The sequence below is a fragment of the Scylla paramamosain genome, chromosome 28 (assembly GCF_035594125.1).
Source record: "Scylla paramamosain isolate STU-SP2022 chromosome 28, ASM3559412v1, whole genome shotgun sequence".
NCBI lineage: Eukaryota > Metazoa > Arthropoda > Malacostraca > Decapoda > Portunidae > Scylla > Scylla paramamosain.
This window is the reverse complement of record NC_087178.1, coordinates 15,195,290-15,214,783: the sequence shown is the minus strand read 5'-3', so window position 1 is coordinate 15,214,783 and position 19,494 is coordinate 15,195,290. Positions and strand designations below refer to the sequence as shown.

General features: G+C 35.0%; 1 protein-coding gene across 11 annotated transcripts in view; it reads left to right on the top strand.

Moving 5' to 3' along the window:
- LOC135114991 (intermembrane lipid transfer protein VPS13A-like) overlaps positions 1-19,494 on the top strand; it is a 48,107-nt gene that overhangs the window by 24,445 nt on the left and 4,168 nt on the right. For 5 of the 11 annotated variants that reach the window (XM_064031366.1, XM_064031365.1, XM_064031361.1 and 2 more), the window contains 26 exons: positions 181-317; positions 462-628; positions 791-942; positions 1,471-1,691; positions 1,815-1,926; positions 2,045-2,275; positions 2,669-2,884; positions 3,441-3,530; positions 3,750-3,960; positions 5,087-5,167; positions 6,652-6,794; positions 7,135-7,260; positions 7,458-7,607; positions 7,848-7,970; positions 8,263-8,487; positions 8,718-8,891; positions 10,449-10,625; positions 11,192-11,218; positions 11,738-11,872; positions 11,993-12,123; positions 12,496-12,658; positions 13,907-14,071; positions 14,367-14,474; positions 14,610-14,711; positions 14,921-15,082; positions 15,360-15,480. In XM_064031366.1, coding sequence (XP_063887436.1) covers positions 181-317; positions 462-628; positions 791-942; positions 1,471-1,691; positions 1,815-1,926; positions 2,045-2,275; positions 2,669-2,884; positions 3,441-3,530; positions 3,750-3,960; positions 5,087-5,167; positions 6,652-6,794; positions 7,135-7,260; positions 7,458-7,607; positions 7,848-7,970; positions 8,263-8,487; positions 8,718-8,891; positions 10,449-10,625; positions 11,192-11,218; positions 11,738-11,872; positions 11,993-12,123; positions 12,496-12,658; positions 13,907-14,071; positions 14,367-14,474; positions 14,610-14,711; positions 14,921-15,082; positions 15,360-15,480 — 3,850 coding nt within the window. Of the gene's footprint in view, positions 1-180; positions 318-461; positions 629-790; positions 943-1,470; positions 1,692-1,814; positions 1,927-2,044; positions 2,276-2,668; positions 2,885-3,440; positions 3,531-3,749; positions 3,961-5,086; positions 5,168-6,651; positions 6,795-7,134; positions 7,261-7,457; positions 7,608-7,847; positions 7,971-8,262; positions 8,488-8,717; positions 8,892-10,448; positions 10,626-11,191; positions 11,219-11,737; positions 11,873-11,992; positions 12,124-12,495; positions 12,659-13,906; positions 14,072-14,366; positions 14,475-14,609; positions 14,737-14,920; positions 15,083-15,359; positions 15,481-19,494 lie in introns of all 11 variants that reach the window. The other 6 variants (XR_010275749.1, XM_064031367.1, XM_064031369.1 and 3 more) reach the window with 6 other exon arrangements.

Here is a 19,494-nt window from a genome sequence, read left to right as displayed (position 1 = left end):
AAAGGAAAATTTCATTTGTGACTGACAAAAAAAAATCTATGACTTCATGTATGCTGAGGTTAGTTTCATCTTGTAAATGTTAATTTTACCAGCAACATAGAGCAGCACCATCATTTCCAGTCAGTGTTGCAACACATGGTACACATTATTGATGGAATCATGAAAAGATAACTTTTTCAGGTTGACGGTGCCACCAAGGTAGAAGTTCTGGCAACAGCCAAGTACCAGGAGCCAGACTCAGTTCCATCAAGTCCAGCATCAGGCAAAAGCCGTAGTGGTGGAGAATCTGCTTCAGAAGATGAGTCAGTAATTGAAGGGTAATATGGCCAACTCACTCCACACAGAATACCCCGAAAGAAATCAGTAAAGAGGTGGATGTGAATTGCAGATATATATGTAGTGCTATTTCAAAATCATTTATATGTGTCATGTAACTCATACTTGTATAATTCATATTACAGATTCAGAGACTGGGATCACCTTAGCCTGCATTCTTTCCCTGCATCCTCCCCTGTGACTCCACCCTCCAGCCTCCCTTCAAGTGAATGCTTCTATGAACTGTTTTGTCCCAATCCTGTCAAACTGTATCAGGACATCACTAAGCTTCAGCTGATCATCAAAGTGCCTGGTGGGTAATATTCTCCTAGGGCACCCCCTCTGTCATCAACAGCTTGATTTCTGAGTATCTTAACAAGCCTGAAGATCTCCAGCCCAACACTCATTAACAATAATGAGAATCTCAGGGCCACACTATTATTTTAAGTATGTAATGATCTAAACATCTCTGCAGGCTTCAATGAACTCATGGTGTTTGTGGGAACAAAATCCCGAAGTCGAATTTTCCAGCTGAGTCCTCCTCGCAATGACAAGAGGTACCATGTGATAGTGACAGTACAAGTGGACCACCTCACCACCAAAGTCACTGTCAGGAGTCCCTTACAGGTGAGCTCCTACACTGTAGCAAAAAAAAAAAAAAAAAAAAAAAAAAAAAAAAGATGTCATGTGTGGCAAAGTCCTTGGGGTAAAAAAAAGTTATGGAAGGCATATGATAAATAGGTCATTGATGAGGGAGGCGAGAAGGCAATAAGTTAAAGGATAACAATTTTATTAGGAATATATGCAAGACTTCAAAATGGATTGAAAATAAAAAGTGTAGGATACTTACATTGAAAAATTACTTGTATAAAATGGAGCTTTTGGTATGAGCAGTGAAGTGTTTAGCAACAGAAAAAGAATAAATGATGGAGTGTTGGAAATAGTGAAACACAGTACTTGCAATTGGTTCATTCACATGGAGGGAAACAGAGTTCAGAAAGTTTTGATCAACCCTTAAACCTAAGTCTCATTATAGGAAACTGCAATTCACTCATTCTGTCCCTTTTAGTCATCTTTTTAGGCCAGGCAGAGATTAATTAAGATATTACTGATCTTTTCCTAACTGATCCTCGATTACTCATCTTTTCCTAATAGATTCTGAATGAAATGCCTCTCCCTGTCAATGTGTGCTTCAAAAAGAGCATTGTGGAGATGCTTGGCCACTCTCTTGGGGAGCTCAATTCTCGAGTAGTGTCACCTGTCAATCCTTTTGATGCTCACGTACCCATGGTCACCCTCCAGCCTGACCAGGTGTTCACCATTCCCCTGGCTGTTGCCTACCATTCTTCACTGCATATTCAACCTGCTGCTGCTGAGTATGTTGATACTTGTTGTTTATGACTGAACTAAGGTGTTACTATATGCTATATGAGTTACACAAAACCATTTGATTCATTACATTTAACATATATCATAATCTTCTTGAACTCTTCTTTCAGTTATGGCATAAGTGAAGTGGGAATATGGTGGAAGGATGTCCTCTCCTCCACTTGCTCCTACCTACTCACCTGTAAGGGCAAGACAGAGCACAATCCTGACATAGCAGCTGCAGTAAGTCTCTCAGCTGTTTCTCAACCCATATTGATGATATTGAAGGCTGTCAAGAATTTTTAAAACCCAATGAAATTTACCTGAATGGAAATTTATGTGTATTGTATTTTTTTCACAGGTGACCATTCAGGAAGGAGTGAAATTAAGCAGCTTGCAGTGGGAAGGACTGAGTGGAGTCTTACCTAATTATACTCTGTGCCTCTCACCTCCACTGGCCATCCATAACTTGCTGCCATGCACCCTTACCCTTGCACATCCTTCCTTTGCCCAGCCCCTCATCCTTGATCCAGGAGCCAAGATTACTCTGTATAAAATTGATCTAGGAAAGAAAATAAGTCTTGAAGTTCAGGTATGTCTAAAGGTCATTCTATGGCTTAGATATGCCTTTTTGTTTAGTGGTAGGCTACCTGCGTTCATACTGTATTGCACGCCATTGATATCTGGTTAGCAGTGGGTATTCTAACTAATTTTTGTTTTTTTATAGATAGAGCTGAGTTAAATTTATGTATTTGTATTTTATTCACATTCTTTGTATTATCTTGTAAGTTTGCCTCTAGAATGGAGCTCAAGTGTGGCTTTCATTGTTCCAGCTAGTGATGATATTGTGTAGGTTTGGTGACTTAACAAGCTGTTGAATTCAGGGGAAATAAATGTAGCAATATGACAACTGATAGAAGTTTCCTTTATAGAGAAGTATGCCAGAAGAAGGAATGTACTTCTGTAATGAACATTAATATTTCAGGTTTCAAATTACTTAGGAAGTGACTGGAATGGCATTCTAGAAATTGGCACTGAAAAAGGTGATGACCACAGAACCCTCACCCTGACTCACGGGGATGGCAGTGCTCGGAGGAAGCTGGAGTGTGCCCTGTACACAGTCAGGGCAGGACTGACAGCAGTCCATGTGTATTCCCCATACTGGATTGTCAACAAGACTGGTCTCCCACTACATGTCCGAGTGAGTTTGCAGACACTTGTGAGAGTTTCCCCCTTTCCTAGGAGTCTATATATATATATATATATATATATATATATATATATATATATATATATATATATATATATATATATATATATATATATATATATATATATATATATACATACTTTTCTTTTTATCATCTTATTTATATGCTCATCTAATTGTGGAAAGGATGTGAGAAGAGGTGGTATGCAGGCATGTAGAAGTAATGAAAACAGACAGACAAAAGGAACAGAATAACAGACATAGAATTTGCTTTTTTGATGGAGTGTGAAAGTAATTTTATTTTTTATGTTTTAAGAGAATATATAAGAATTTAGTTACTGATGTGGTGCTTTGCAGTTTATGAGACCTTAGATACCACATTGATTATATTATTGCTTGTTATTGATGCATAAGAATAAAAAAATAAATTGTCTGTTACTAATATAAGTTGTTAAATATGTTTATGTAAAATAAAATATAACCTATATTTTTAATATTTATTCTAGAAAACTAACAAATTTCTTAAAACATATTTTATACTTTTCAGGGATCAAGATCAAAAATTGTGTATGATCTAAGTGGGTCAGAAGACATTGTTTTGTTCCGATATAAGAGAGGTTACCCACATAAGTTGAAGGTCAGAGAAATTTGTATTTATTGCTCAAGCTAAGGCAAAATTACATTTTAAATTGAATAGTGTTATGCCACAACATGTTTATATAATATATTTATGGTGTAGTGGATAAAAGAAGAAATTAATTTAAGATTCTGGTGTGCTTGTTGACTGAAATCATAATTTGTACATATACTGTTGCTTTGTGTAGATATTATATCATATTAATTTCAATGCCTGCAGGTGAGGGTGATAGAGAGTGAGTGGTCAAGAAGATGGAGCTGTGAGGCAGTAGGGTCGTGTGGTGTGGTGGTGTGTCGGGACAGCGTGCGGGACAAAAAGTACCGCATCCTGGCCAAGATGAAGCAGTCCACACTCGCAGCACAGACCCCAGATGAGGGTGTCCAAGGTGGCTGTCTGAACAATGCATGCTCTTCAAAGTTCTTCCCACAAAGTTAGTTAAATTTAATGGTATCAACATCACTGGGGTTTTATTTGTAGTGTTATTGATCAAGATATTTGTGATAAAGGTTTTCTGAGTTCTTTACCATATAATCATCAGTTTTAAGAGATTAAAGCTAGAAACTATTTACTCACTGCAAATCTGTCACATCAATGATGATTACTGTAAAGCCCCATGTTATATGGAGTGAATGAGGTACTAAAATGTATGGACAGTTGATTTTGTCAGTATACTTCAGAGTTATCAGTTGCCATTACTTTCAAACTTATTACTTGATAGTGACAGTAAAAGTGGTAATAGTGATAGTTATAATAGTTGCAGTAATATTAGCAGCATAAGTATCAATAGAAGTAGACATGTCAGCTGTATGAATATAGGTAGCTTTGAAGGTCTTGTTTTAATTTTTGTTATTTCAGGAGAATCTTTTTTGAAACACAAAAATAAAAAAAACATAAGAATTGAAAGTATAATAATTTATGATGTTGCAGTTCAAAATATAGAAATGAAAGATGTTAAAATTCAAAATCAATAAAAGTTTTATATTTATTTGTTTAAAATTGAAAACCAAGAATTGTAAAGTATCAGTACGAACAAATTGAAAATGTAACATTAGGATTATTAGAAACTAATCATTGCTACTGTAAAAATTTGAAACAAAGATCAGAATGCAAAAATTATAAATAAATGAAAATGTAATACAAAAATGCAAAATAAAATTGTAACTAAATACCCAAATTAGTGGATGCAAATTTATTTATTTTTTTTTAGCAGTGAACTGATATGAGGTAGTTAAATTGGCATTGTATGCTGCCCTCCTCCCATTTTACCCCTACCACTTTTCTCTTCATTTTCTCCAAAATTTGTATATATTTTTTGTTTCCATGTTTTTGTCCTCTCAAAACTCATAATTTAATGATACCAAGTAGAGCATTTCAGATTGGCACCCTCCACTTGGAACACCACCTCCATTCTGTAATGCACCAGCACTTTGTCTGCTCCTATGTAGCTGCTTGCTTTAATTTATTAGTCTTAGGGACAGTTTCCGGCCTCTTAGACATAGCAGTGAAAGTTCTTTTATGTAGTGGAAGGAGATTGTCACATAGTATTTCTTTAACAGTCTGTTACCAAAGAAGTGAGGATATAGAGCCGCAGGGCTGCCGGGCTGGAGCAGCCTGTGGAATGTCCAGAGGAGTAAATGGTGGGAAAAAAATACACATTCATCACTTGCTTCTTTGAGTCCAACACAAGCATGGCTTAGCAGACTTGTTTTGACCCACCAGACTTTATGTTTGACATCAAACTATATCCAGTGTCATAGGCAGATGGCAGATAAAAGCACCAAATATGGTATGAGACTTCCATAATATCTGTTCATAAATTTTGTAAGTGCTTTAAAATATATATATATATATATATATATATATATATATATATATATATATATATATATATATATATATATATATATATATATATATATATATATATATATATATATATATATATATATATATATATAGTATATAGTATATAGAAACTCCAATTTGAAAGTGGAAAAAAATTGCATTTTTATCAAACATTGCCAGTTACCTAACTCTGCACTTTTTTTTTTTTTTTAATTGTGGCAAAACATTATTGGTTAAAGAAACATAATATTTGAAATCATGTTTAAGAAAGGAAGTAATTCTTTGCATTTTCATAACCTCTCTTTCCTCACAGAGGTTGCACCTATGTAAAACGTATTGATTTACCCTAAAGAAACATCATATCAAATGTAGTGTTTTTATTTGTCACTTAATGATAATGGCAACATTTGCCACTAATTCACCTGGCTAATGGGCTCTGGAATTGTAATTTTCCCAGCTGAAGAAAGGTACACATACGCCATTGCTGGGTAACACTCTCACCCACCTATTCCTGCCTTCCTTATCTGTAAAATGCCAGATTATTCATATCTGTATAATCTAGTATTTTACAAATGAATAAAAATTTTGGTAAGAACACCAAGTTAATTTTCTGTCCATTTTTAAGGATGGGAATACACTGGCCACTCAGCAGGTGAGAGTATTGAGCAGTGACAGTGTTGCCTTGTTCATGTGGTCTTAGGTGACACCATCACTCCACCAGCTTGTGACTGAGTACTGTATAGTCTCCACTCAAAGCAAGCTACTCATGGGCCTCACCTTGCTGATGTCATGGCAATACATCAGGATATATCCCGGGTTGTTTCTCTTTTTAATCCATTTGTGGTCTTATTTGCACTCTTAAACATTAATATGTAGCTTTTATATAGATGTATATGTATTTTTTATTTATTTATTTATTTTATTTATTTATTTGTTTATTATTTTTTTAGGTTGAAACTCCAGATTCATTTCATGGTGATAATCTGCATTTTGAATGTTCATATTTATAATATGCAAGTCATTCACCCACTGCTTGAAATGAGCTCCATATCCTTACAGTGCATAAAATTCAACTTAACATGAAATAAGGAAATTTGCATTGCTTTCATACATTGGGCCCAGTTTGTGGATATTAGAGTAAGTTGATAAGTGTGGATTTATGCTCATTAAACCACTGTTGTGCTGTACATATTTATCAGTTGCTGCATTTCATCTTGGTTATGTTATATTGCTATTGTTTTCTTCCATTCATTTAATCAGATATCTTTCTATTTAGGAAGAAGACCTGGCAAGCTGCACCTGACCAAGATAGTAACGCTTATGCCATACTTCTTGATCCGCAACCTGACCATCCGACCTCTCAAATTCATGCAGGAGAATGACAGAGTAGAACTGTGGTATGACATTCACCCTCAGCAGGTAAGCAACAACAATAATAGCATGGTTTAGCATGCAGTTGACTTTAATTCCATAGTATTATTATGAATGAAATAATTTCTTTGGTTCAATTTTTTTTGTTTAATGATGCCTTGCCTTTCTTAGTAATTACTTCCCAGAGGGTGAGAATGTCATCATCTGTGTCACTGCATGCTTCTTCACAGTTTTCCAGAATTAAAGAACTTATATTTCAAGGATAATGTACTAAAGGTGCTAGATACAAGTATCATATATTAATTAGTCATCCTTTTTATGTAAACTTACAATGAGAGTTGTGTCTGTATAAACACTGCAAAGCCTAACTGACATGCCTCTTCCACAGTGCATGTCATTCTGGCCTGATGGAGAAAACATGCACATGGTGGTCAGATATCGTGACCAGCAAGTCAGATCACAACACTTCCACTTCAACTCTAACCACAGCACAGTTCTCAGAATGGAAAAGGGGGTGAGATTAAATGAGTCCCTTCATTGTATAAAACCCTCTATTTGGGTTGATTATTATCCTCTCTAAACCAGTGCATGCCATATTGGTAAAAGTTGAAATTACGCTCATGATCATTTTCTTCTTGAAAGTTATAGAGTGTAAATCTGCCGAATTTATTACTGGAACTGATTTGAGTTGTTTCAAACATATCTCTTCAGCGTGCCCTGAATGTGCATGTGTCAGGCGTAGGATCTGACAGCCCAGTCACCATCACCTTTGACAAGTACCAGCCAGGTGATGCTCCAGTAAAGATTGAGAACTGGTGTGAAGATGTTCATCTTCGTCTTCACCAAAAAGGCTCAAACCAGGTGAAAATCGTTACCATGATTTTCATCATCTCCATCAACTCATCATTCTAATTCATGCTTGTGAAATTATTTAAAGGTTACCATGCCACTTTTCTCTTCTGTCTATTCCCCATCTCGCTTCTCTCACCCACTAAAATGCAAAATTTTCAGTTTATCTTCCTTATGAAGAAAGTGGAATAATATATGTATATTGTTTGTGTCCAGTGTAGCATGTTTGATGGTAAATGTATTGATTCACAGACACACCTACTAGCACCCCACCAGTCTCAGCTGTACACCTGGGATGATCCCACTCTGCCCCGGGAGCTCCTGTGGAACATTTATAACAGGAAAAGTGAAGACCTCCCAGCAGTGATAGATAAAGTAAGGAAGTTCTTCCTTATGATTTAGAAAGTGTGCATGTAATCATCACCATCATGATTCTTAGTATATTGAGCACACAAGAGGTTTGATGCAAATCAAAACATTAGTTTGAGGAAGATACAAGTAAAGAGCCCTGATTGTCTTTCTGTCTGTTCTAATGACTATCTACATGTAACATATAAGCAGGTAAGCTGTAGACCCTCTACTTGCATCATGAATACTTTCATTTAGGAAATGCTAATAAGAGAATCCTGGATTCTTTGATCATCAGTACTTACTTAATTCCTGTCAGGATGACCACGGCAGCAAGTGTGTCACCATCACTTCCCTGAAGCCAGGCATGGTGCGCACTAAATCACAATCCAGTGTTGGCACGCCCAAAACAAGACCAAAAAAGTTAGGTCACCGCCAGCGAGCCAAGACCACAGCAGCATCATCCAGTGATTCTGAAGAAGAAACAGAATCCATTGTGGAGAAAACACATGGCCAGTATTTAGTTGCAGATACTAAGTCTCAGGTAATGCAACAGTTGTTGTGACAACCTCTCAGTAACCAAAATTCAGTAACTCCTGAGATTTCATATATTCTTCAGTGACATGTGAGTCATTGTTTTATTTTGAGTAAACAAAGATGAATATAATAATATATTATTATTCATATTATTAATATGAATAAATATAATTTTAGTTAAAAAAGCTAAAGCTAAATATTATTTTCATTGTTATATGTTGTGCTTTGTCATTACAGTCCACCAAGATGAGGAGGGATAAAATGTTGGTTCACTGGGTGAGCTACAAGCAAGGAAGTCAGAGGGTTCTCCTGTTCACCCAGTCTGACCGCCTGGCAGCCACCACTCGGCTCCCCATGGAGAGAGCCAGACTAGAAGTGTGCCTTGCACTGGAAAAAATAGGATTGTCTCTCGTATGTATAATTTTAATACAAGTCACCCTTCACTAATCCATCATCATTGGAACTTGTAGGATGCTGGATTAGTGACTTTGCAAGATTACTGAGAGGTTAGGTTAAAATACACTTAACCCAACAGTTTACCACCTCATCCTACTTTTAAAATATCCCATAAATCAGTATAAGTTGATTAATAAGTAGGGCTGTACCAGTACCACTTTTTCTGCCTGTACTGATACTGGTACTTCATTTCTGGCTGATACCAATAGTGTTGGTACAGTTGATATTGTAAGCAGAAACTTTCTGTTTCTTTATGTCATAAACTGCTGTATAATTCACACAAGCTTCTCACAGACACACCACTGGCAAGTTTTTCTCAGAAATTCAACCTTTTCTTTTATGGATCATGTACAGTGTTTTTCCCTTACACATTGAGAACCATTTCCTTTATTCAAAGGAGCTATGGCTGCAGCTAAAATTGAGCAGGTATAATAATAAATGCAGAAAACAAATTGGAATGGCTTCCTTGCGTTTGGAAGTGATGCCAGCTATTTATGTAGCAAGTAGCTTCTTCTTGTGACGTGTTTTGCTTCAATGCTTCATAGGTCATCCACTCCTTGCTTCTGTTATTCTTGTACTGCTTCTGTTTTATTATTACACTGCTTCCTCAGTCCTTTTTTTTGTTAAGTGTGTTAAAAAAACTTTTGATACATTTTATCATCTTTCCAATAAACAGTAGCAGCAGCAGGTTGTATGGCAACCAGGGAAATTTTAAATTATGGTAGCCAAAATTAGTGCCAGATTAGTGATGGAACCAGATTACTGATGGTTGTCCTGTACTAACAGATACATTTTCATTATTTCTGAAATATAACATTTGACTTCATGATGTGTGTACTCATTATGATAATTTTTTAAGAAAACAAACAATGAGTTTCTTGAGGAAGCAGAGTGCATACATAAGAGGAAACCAGAAGCAGCCCTCCATAAATAGAGGAAAACAAAAGCCTTTCAAGCAAATAAATATCATTTGATTAGAAACCAAGATAGATGAGCTTTTTCTGCATTTGAAAGTATTTTATAGGTTTGTGCTGAGTAAAGTAAATCACCAAACTTTAAAAAGTGCTGCCTTAAGTAATAGAAAACGCATTACTGTTTAATTCCTTAATTAGAATTCTGTACTTGTTCACAAGAGCAGAACTAGTCTTTATAAACAAAAACAAACATTATATACACCAACCATAAGCTGTGTTTAGGAAATAAGGAAACATTAAAAGCGTAATAGAAATAACTTAACTTTCTTGGAGGATAATATTGAAAATTACCAGTTTCTTCATGTTCATGACTACTTTTTCCATTGATTCCTTGGATTACTCTTATAGCATTGTAGGATTTAATTTACTAGTGATAAGGTATTGCTTGGAACTTTTGACATTATAGCAGGTTCATGATGTTTTTAATATTCTCTGCAAAGCATCATTCAGTGCAACCATCTGGCTAATTGAATGCATTGTCTTAGGATGTAGTATCTTTACTGCTAAGTAGACAGTGTTGGCATGGCTGTCCCCACAGATCAATGAAGGACACCGGGAAGTGGCTTACCTCACCTTGATGCCGGGAGCAGCCAAGTGGGAAATAGAAGTTGATGGAGTGTGGAAAGTTCCTCCCAGCTTGGAGTTGATTGCCTGGCTTGAGGATCAGTATCTCAACAACAAACAGTCTAAAGTCAACCTTCGAGGATCACTCCAGGTTGGTGGTGAGGTGCAGTGTTTGGTGCTATAATCAGTAAATATGTTGTTGGCTGATGCATGCAGCATATTAAAGTGCCTTAATTGTAGTGTGACTTTATTTACAAGCAAATGTTTTATAATTTCTCAGGCTTGGCATCCAGTGATAAAACTGTAAGCAATATTATAAACATCCTCTAGTGTTCTTTTAATTTTATATCTGCATGAATATCTACTGTGAATTTGACATGATTACTTTTTCCACTAGATCTGTTTTGTAGTGTGTGGTCTGTTTCCTGATGTAGGAAAAAAACAAACATCCAGGCATGTCTAGTTACGCACGCACTTGATCATTTATATTGTTAGTTGAGTGCCTTGTGCCTTCATATATGCTGCTTTTAATACTTTATGCCCAGCACCAGTTTATACCTTGGATCCTTTCCAGTTTTTTATATACCTTATGAAGTATCTTTTTAGAAATTCACTGTTTATTTTTATTTTCCCTCCCTACATTTTTATGTCCACCCATAATAAAGTATTGGTGCTTCTTACATTGCTTCTTTTTTAATATATGTTTTATTTTTCTAGATAAAAGGGAACACTGTAGAATTAGAGGTGAGTTTATAATTTTATTTTGCAATCTTTTTTAGTAAATGTCAGATTCATCTTTATAATAATAATCACCATTTATTTAATTTCTCACAATAAACATATTGAATTTCATCATGATTCACATGATTTGTAGAATTCTTTTAAAAAATAGACCATGCAATGAATCATCCATCCAAATAGGAGATTCTGATTTTCATAACCACTTGTCTTGAATGCAAGGCAGATGGTTTTGCAATATTTTCTTATTTTACAGTTTTCTACTTAACTGCAGTAGAAAGCTGGATTGTAAAAATAACAATAAGAAAGGTGTTGCAGTTTATAGATTAATTTTTGTACTTTAAAATATTTGCTGTTTTATAATTTTTTACAAAGAGTTTTTGGGTTTTCAGAACAATATAATTGTGTATGAATGAAATAGTGAGTCTTGTTCTTGAAAACAGTTTCAAATCAGATCAGGAATAATGAAAGTACAGCATTGTGAAAGCCATCCTCAAATATAACCATGCCCTTGTGTCCCATCAGGTGGACCTAACAACTATGTACATGACCAAACCATTCAGTGGAAAATTGCGGCGGACCAAGCGTTCCGCTGTGTGGTTCCACTACCGCCACTCCCACCACTACAGCTATGTTGCCTTGCACCTCCACCGTCTGCAGGTCAGCACACTATTCTTTATATGACTTGCTTCCTCATGGGAGTCTTGCATAATCATTTTGTGATTTTTAGATAGTTTAAGTATTTTCCAGCAGTGCTAACTAATGCATTTTGTTTTCAAGATTGACAACCAGCTGATGGATGCAGTGTTCCCCACAGTATTTTATCCCATTAATGAAAATGGTTCATCTCAACCTTGCTTGTCAGTGTGTGCTCTTCTTCACTTCACAGTTGGCTGTGTCACTACAATTAAGTAAGTAAGAGAAAACTTATCTAAGATTTAGAAGACCTTAGTAAAATTACGTCTATATTATTACTTTATTCAGTGATTTTACAAAACCTTTTTTACTACACCATCATTTGAAGTTGTTAAGTCTTACACCAGAGGTTTAGAGAATAAAAGTTGCTGATTTTGTCTCCAAAAGACTAAGCTTGGCATCTCTATGTGTGACCAACAGCAGCAAGCAGGCAAAAGTAAAGTCCATCAGGTCTTGTATGGCTTTCCATTTGAACTTTGAGTATGGTCTAATTCCTGTAACTGTAATATTTGGCAACTATGCATATGCACTGATGAGAGTATCTATCATAGGGAGTCATTGCCTGAGAATTATATTACTCATTTCAGACACCTTAGCATTGTGGCTCAAGAATTTTTCCTGAAGCTGGATAAAGGTTTCCTACTGTCCACATATGAGGTTCTGGAGCCCTTCTTACCAGGTCTCCATTCAGGCAGCATTCACGCTGAACTGAAGAAACTTAGAACTCCAGTAACATTTTCTGCCATGAAGGTAAAAATAACACCCCCTTTTCTTTATTTTCATTTAATCTACAAATTTAATGTATGCTTTGCTACTTAAAAGTATCATATTTGACGGCTAATAAGACGCATGGTCTTATAAGATGCACCTCAGTTTGGGCAGGCATTGAAAAAAAAAAATTATAAATAAGCAGGTTTAAGCTCTGAATATGAAGTGAAGGGTTTCACCTGACATTTGAAGCCCTCTCATACGTACTGTTCAGATCCCTATTGGATCCCAATATTGTACATTTAAAAACTTTAATATCTGCTAGGACCTACCAACACTGATCCTTAAATCAATCCTGCTGTGAGATATAAACAAATATGGCATAGGCAGTGACATTGTCAGAGCCCATAGGAGTAATAAAGTTTGTATATAATTTTTTTATTATCATTCTACACATAATTCTAGTTGTAATATTTTAGTACATTTTCAAAGCATAGGGATGTGTGAAAATAGATTTACCTTATTCTTTACAATGTATTTTTATTTGAAATATTCAGTATAGACCATCACCACGAGCTGCCCTACCTTTGTGATGCTCTCTTCACTTATTAAATATTTTTTTGTTAGGTAGTAAGCTATTTAAAAAAAAAAAAAATAGTTTCTCATTAGCTTCAAGTTTTGTTGAACATGTATGCAAGGTAAGAATGTTAAAAGGTAGGTGCAATTTCGGTTGTATGAGGATGTGTCTTACCTCAAGGAATAATGGCATCATACTAAGGAACAGTGAATCTTGCTCATGTTGCCAGGTTTAGTGTGTAATTGACCGTGATTTTGTTTTGGTTCATGCAATATAAGCATTATCACTTAATTTTTTCCTGACTAGTATTATTTTATGTGAATTACTGGTAAGTATGACCTGTTATACATTGTTACCCTGCAAAAAATAATTGTTTTTTTGGTGTAGAAGCAATCCTCACTTTGTTTACATGTGTGAAGACGTTTGAGGTTTTATTTAAGGGCCACTGTTGCCGTCTGTAGACTTATCACTAGCCACTGCCCCAAAGCTGAAGCTTGGCCTTATAAGACACAGGCTCATTTTCTGAGACTTTTTTTGGGGGAAAAAAAGGCATGTCTTATAAGCTATCAAATATGGTACTTTTCCTTAATTTGCAAGATTTGTAATCTTGTAGGTTGGTGAGCTGTTTGCTTTCCTTTGTTGATTTCTCCTCCTGTAATTATTGTAAGTATAATGAGAGGTCTGTTATAAGAGTTTCCTTCTCTCCTGTCCAGCATCAGCCCAGCAGCGATGAAGGTCCCCACGTGGAGCGCATGTGTGTGGCAGGCCTCAAGGTGCGCTTCTCCTTCTCCCCACGAGGCACAGTGCTGGGGAGCCACGGTGGCCAAAACGACATGTTGGAGTGGTTTTTGACTTCTCTTGGAGCAACTCTGACTGAGGTAGAATGTCCAACTGTAAAAGCGTGACTAAAATATAATTGTAATGTCATTGAGTAATACCACATTGAAATTATTCAAATGGACCTGAGTACTTCCTGTATAATTAATCATGTCTATCCAGAGTAACAGAGAGAAACTGTAGATTTTGCATTAGATATATGCTACTGACATTCAAGTGAATTATATTATTATACAGTATTGTCTGACTAAATTAAAGATCTAATCATTGTAATTATTATACTTACATATTGACTGTCAAGATCATGCATGTTTAATATTGACAATTTTTCCACAGATGAAGAATGTATCAATAAGTGTTGGACATTATGAAAGGCAGTCTTTCCCATGGGACAAACTAATGGAAGACTTTGTGGATCATGCAAAATATCAGATTGTTCAGCAGGTAAAATTATAAATTATTGAACATCATGTCCTGTACTCTGTGTGAATCATAGTAGATCAATAATATCTTTTAGTTTTCTTTGTGGAACAAAGCACTGAATCCTTTTATACGCTATTACTTGTTTCCTGTGTCAAGGTTTATGTCCTTGTGTTGGGACTGGACATCCTTGGCAACCCATATCAGAGACTACGGGATCTTTCTCAAGGGGTGAAGGACCTTATCTATCAGCCAGCTGTGGTAGGCATGGAAGGCATTTTTCTTTGTGCGTATTTACTTCTTATTATATGTGAACTACAGAACAATAGGTGTATTAAGGATCTTTGTGAACATTGTGAATGGTAACTGTTTACAAATGTAATGTGAATATGTTGATCAAAGGCTAATGGAAAAGAAGTTTAATTTTTATTCCAGCTGTAGTAGCTTGTAACCATTTATAATTTTCCCAGGGCATCATAGAAGGACCAGATGAATTTGCTGATGGTGTTGCTCGAGGTGCCCAGAGTCTGATGGGACATGTGGTGGGGGGAACAGCAGACAGTCTTAATCTCATCTCCTCAGCAGTGGGCAACACCATTGCCATGCTCTCCTTTGACCAGGAGTACAGGAAGGTAAGGTCCCACAGCTCTTCATGTAAATGCACATTAAAAGTAAGTAGTATTTTATATCATTAATACATGGATCCCAGTTTAAGCAGATTGTAATTACCAGTCTTAATCTAAGCTTGCAACTTCAGAACTTAGAGTCTTATAATATACATCACAGCCTAAAAGGCAAATAGGAAGAAGGCTTAAGAATACTGGACACATGACTATTTTGAAATGGATAGGTAAGAATTTTGCAATCTGACACCGCTTTGTTTCACGTGATGCCATATGTTTTGAGCAGAAGCGTGAGCAGAGGCTGGAGGTGCAGAGTTCATTCCCCAAGACTCTGCTCCATGCTGGCCGCACCTTCGTGATGGGTGTGGTGCTGGGTCTGTCAGGGGTGGTGGTGAAGCCAGTTGCAGGTACGTTAATTACAAGTGTGTTACTCGTCTTTTTCCATTGTTGCCTTTCTTGAAGTGGTCAGGTATTGTGTGCAAATTCCTGTCATGCTGCTATTTCTGCCAGTATTCTATAGTTGTTGAATTGATAATATGTAGAGTTCACAGTTTCTGGTGTGTGATGGACTGATGATGATCCCACATGTTGACACCTCCAGTGGTTATTCTTTATCCACTTAAACTCTTACTGTATAATTAGGTGCATTCAGACATCCTGGTAATTGCCAGTTTATAAATAACATACAAGATTGATCCTCACATCTCCAATTAATCATAATTTTGTTAGCTACAAGCCCACACATTACAGTAAATATACACCTAGTTCTTGTTATATGTGAACCCTGATTATATGATTATGCAGACTGATGAACAGGGTTCTGGGGCCTCAGAGGGAAGTAGTGCCTATGATGTGGGTTGGTGAACAACTTGTTGCCAAAACATTTAAATTGAAGATTCAGTTAATCCAAAATGGAGACATGGTTCAGTTGGCTGATGGCTTCACTGTAGGTGGAGTACCTCAGTTATTGTGACTACTCTTTTCTGTACTTTTCCAGCTTATCCATCTAACCATGATATAAGCCAGTGTGTAACACCAAGGTTTAGTTTTTGGTGATGACATTGGTGTGATCAACTAGACTGAAAGCTTTGGAAAAGTCAGTGTTGTGTTGTGTTTGTGTTGGCACACTGTTCACGGCAATGCTTGCCTCCCAGACACTGTTACATTTAATTTTCACTTATTCATTTTTTTTTTATATATCCTGTCTTTCCATATTATTCTATTGTAATATAGCATTACTGGTGTGTTCTAATGATGCTGTAGTTCATTGTTATGAAGAAAAAGGGCTGAGATCAACACTGGATGGAAGACCAAAATTGAGTTTTGGAACATAACCTTTTATAATTAATGTAAAGAGGTGTTCGCACTATTCAAATTCCCACTATGCAAGGGTTTTGGAGAACTGGACTCCTGCATATAACAAGAACTAGATGTACTAAAACATTTTTTTACAAGTCATGTGTTGAATATTTTAATTGTTAGTTTTTCTATGGCTTCATATGTATGTTTTGTATTTAATGTTTCTTTTATTTATTTCATTGTGGATAATGTTCTGTCTTGTCTTTCCCTTCACCTGAATTGACACATGACTTGTCAATACACATGGCAAGATTTTGTCACCATGTAGGTTTGATTGCCATGTGCTTCTCAAACCCCACCAAGCCACACAATATAACTTATTTCAAATTACTTGCATTGTAAGAAAAAAAGTACTTGTTTGGTCCAAACTGCCACACATCACATGTATACATCAGCTGAATGATTACTAGACTTAAATGTGATGCTTGTGGGGTCAGTATGAAGTACATAATGCATTCATTTTGTCATAAGTGCTTATAAAGTATGAATGTTTTCTAAAATGTAGTTCAGTGTATATGGTATATCTATAATAGCGTAGGAAATGTTGATTTCTAGTGGAGGCTCTATATTTGATTTGTGGCAACATTCCCATTTCTTTATTTATATAATTATTTGTTTATTTATCTTTTATCTAACTATCTTAGTAAATATGGTTGTTGATGAAATACACATTTTTGTCTCAGCCTTAAATTTTCACGTCTCCATTGCTACAAAGCAGACCTTTGCTTAATGCTCCTTTCATGTGCATCTGCTTTGCTGTTCCTGATCTTAATGTCCTCTGAAAATCCTCAAAAACTTGTCTGCCTCTCTTGACTCTTGTCTCTCTCTTGACTCCACTGTCCCCTGAATCTGGTGCTGCTGATGGATGATGGGGATGATGGTGGTGGTGGTGGTGGTGATGATGATGATGATGATGATGATGATGATGATGATGATGATGATGGTCCTAGCTTCAGGTAAAAGCCTATATTTCATCTTCCACTATTGTTTTCAAAGCTCATCATTGAATTTTATAGTAAGCTGTTTGTATTTGCAAATTTTATTGTATGATTATTGCTTTCAAAATTACTTTTGCCTCCATATAACAAATACATTCACATATTGAATTATATTGTAATTTTCTTTGTGTATGTGTATGCGTATATATATATATATATATATATATATATATATATATATATATATATATATATATATATATATATATATATATATATATATATATATATATATATATATATATATATATATATATAATCTGTTTTCACATACATATATTTACATATTTTACATTTATTTATTTATTTATTTATACATTTTCACACACAGATTCATGTATTGTATATGAGTTATGATCTTGATTTGAAGCATGCTGAACAAGTAATGCTTACTGTGATGTTCTATTGCAAGATAAAGAAGTAAGAGTGTAGATTTTTTTAGTGTTCATATTTGTTACTGGCACAGAAATAAGAGACAGTCCTCTTATATCTTATTGTTTTCTTTAATTTTCTTTGGATGTGCAGTTTCATTTACTTTGCCTGGTTCTATTTCTCATCTTGCCAAACATGGGTTGTTTCAAGGGCTGAGTATCAAGACTCCTCTGGAACTAAATTACCAGCCTGACTGGAATCCTGCTATTTTAGAGAATGGGCTTTTTGTAGTTTAATTTATTTATCTATTTTAGCCTAGTAACTGATTAAATAATTGTTTTTATTTATGTATTCATATATATTATTTTTTATTATTATTTATTTATTCATTTAGTATTTATTTATTTATTTATTTATTTATTTATTTATTTATTTATTTATTTATTTATTTTATTGATTTTTTTCCTGAGCCAGCTTTGTACATACAATGAAAAACTTTTCCATTTGCCATGACTACATCTTATACAGAACAAGCCTTTTCTGTTCATATTATAAATGAACTTCTTTAAATTGAAGCAAAACCAGAATTGTTGCACAATAAAAGCTATCCAGACTCCAAGTGGGCAGTGGCAATCCTTGTACCTCCCTTAGTGGCAGGTTGTGTACCTTGAGTGCTTTGTCAGGGATTAATTTTCCAGACACTTTATCTCATAGCTGCTGTTTTAGTCTAATTTCTTAGTATCCTATCAGGTGGCCATTCCCCAGCTGCTTCCTGTCATGTTTCATGTTTCAGAACTTGAAGTATCCATGGCCTTGTATGATTATGAACAGTGCATAATACTGGATTTTCACAATAACAGGTTGCTTAACAATGTAGTTTTTATATTACACAAGAATATGACACGTCTAGTTGCATATTTAGCCAGTGACAGTTCATTTATCTTAAATCTGTATTATAATTGGCTTTGGGTACATAATGTTTCTCCTCTTCTCTTGATGAAGTGTCCTCTGATTTCATCAGTTTGCTATGATCTTATTGATTTTAAGTATTGATATACATAACTGCTAAAGTACAGTTTTGGAAATATTAGCACAAGAGTCTTAGATATAAATAGGTCTTCACTACTGTTTCACATTTTTGCAATAGTTTGATTATATTTCCTTTTAATGCTCCCTTTCATATGGAATCTTTGACATGCATATGGAATCTTGACCTTTACAACATCTTGTCAGGATTCTGTGTTCTGTAAAACAAGTTTGCAGGGGAAAAGTGATCATGTTCCTGCTGGTTTCAGTGGAGTGTGCTTGCATAAGATAGAATGATTCTATAACATTAAATACATTTCTACTATTAATTGATAAGAATCCAATGTCACTAGTATCTTTTTCCAAATATGCAAATACATAATACATTGTAGTCTATCTTCCAATTGCTCATATTCAGAATTATTTTGTAAGTATACAAATACATAATGCATAATAATATCTCTTTCAATAACTTAAAATTCAAATAATTCTGGAAAAGAAATACAAATAATATATATATATATATATATATATATATATATATATATATATATATATATATATATATATATATATATATATATATATATATATATATATATATATATATATATATATTTTTTTTTTTTTTTTTTTTATGTCAAATAAGGCACTTTTTTGTAGGAG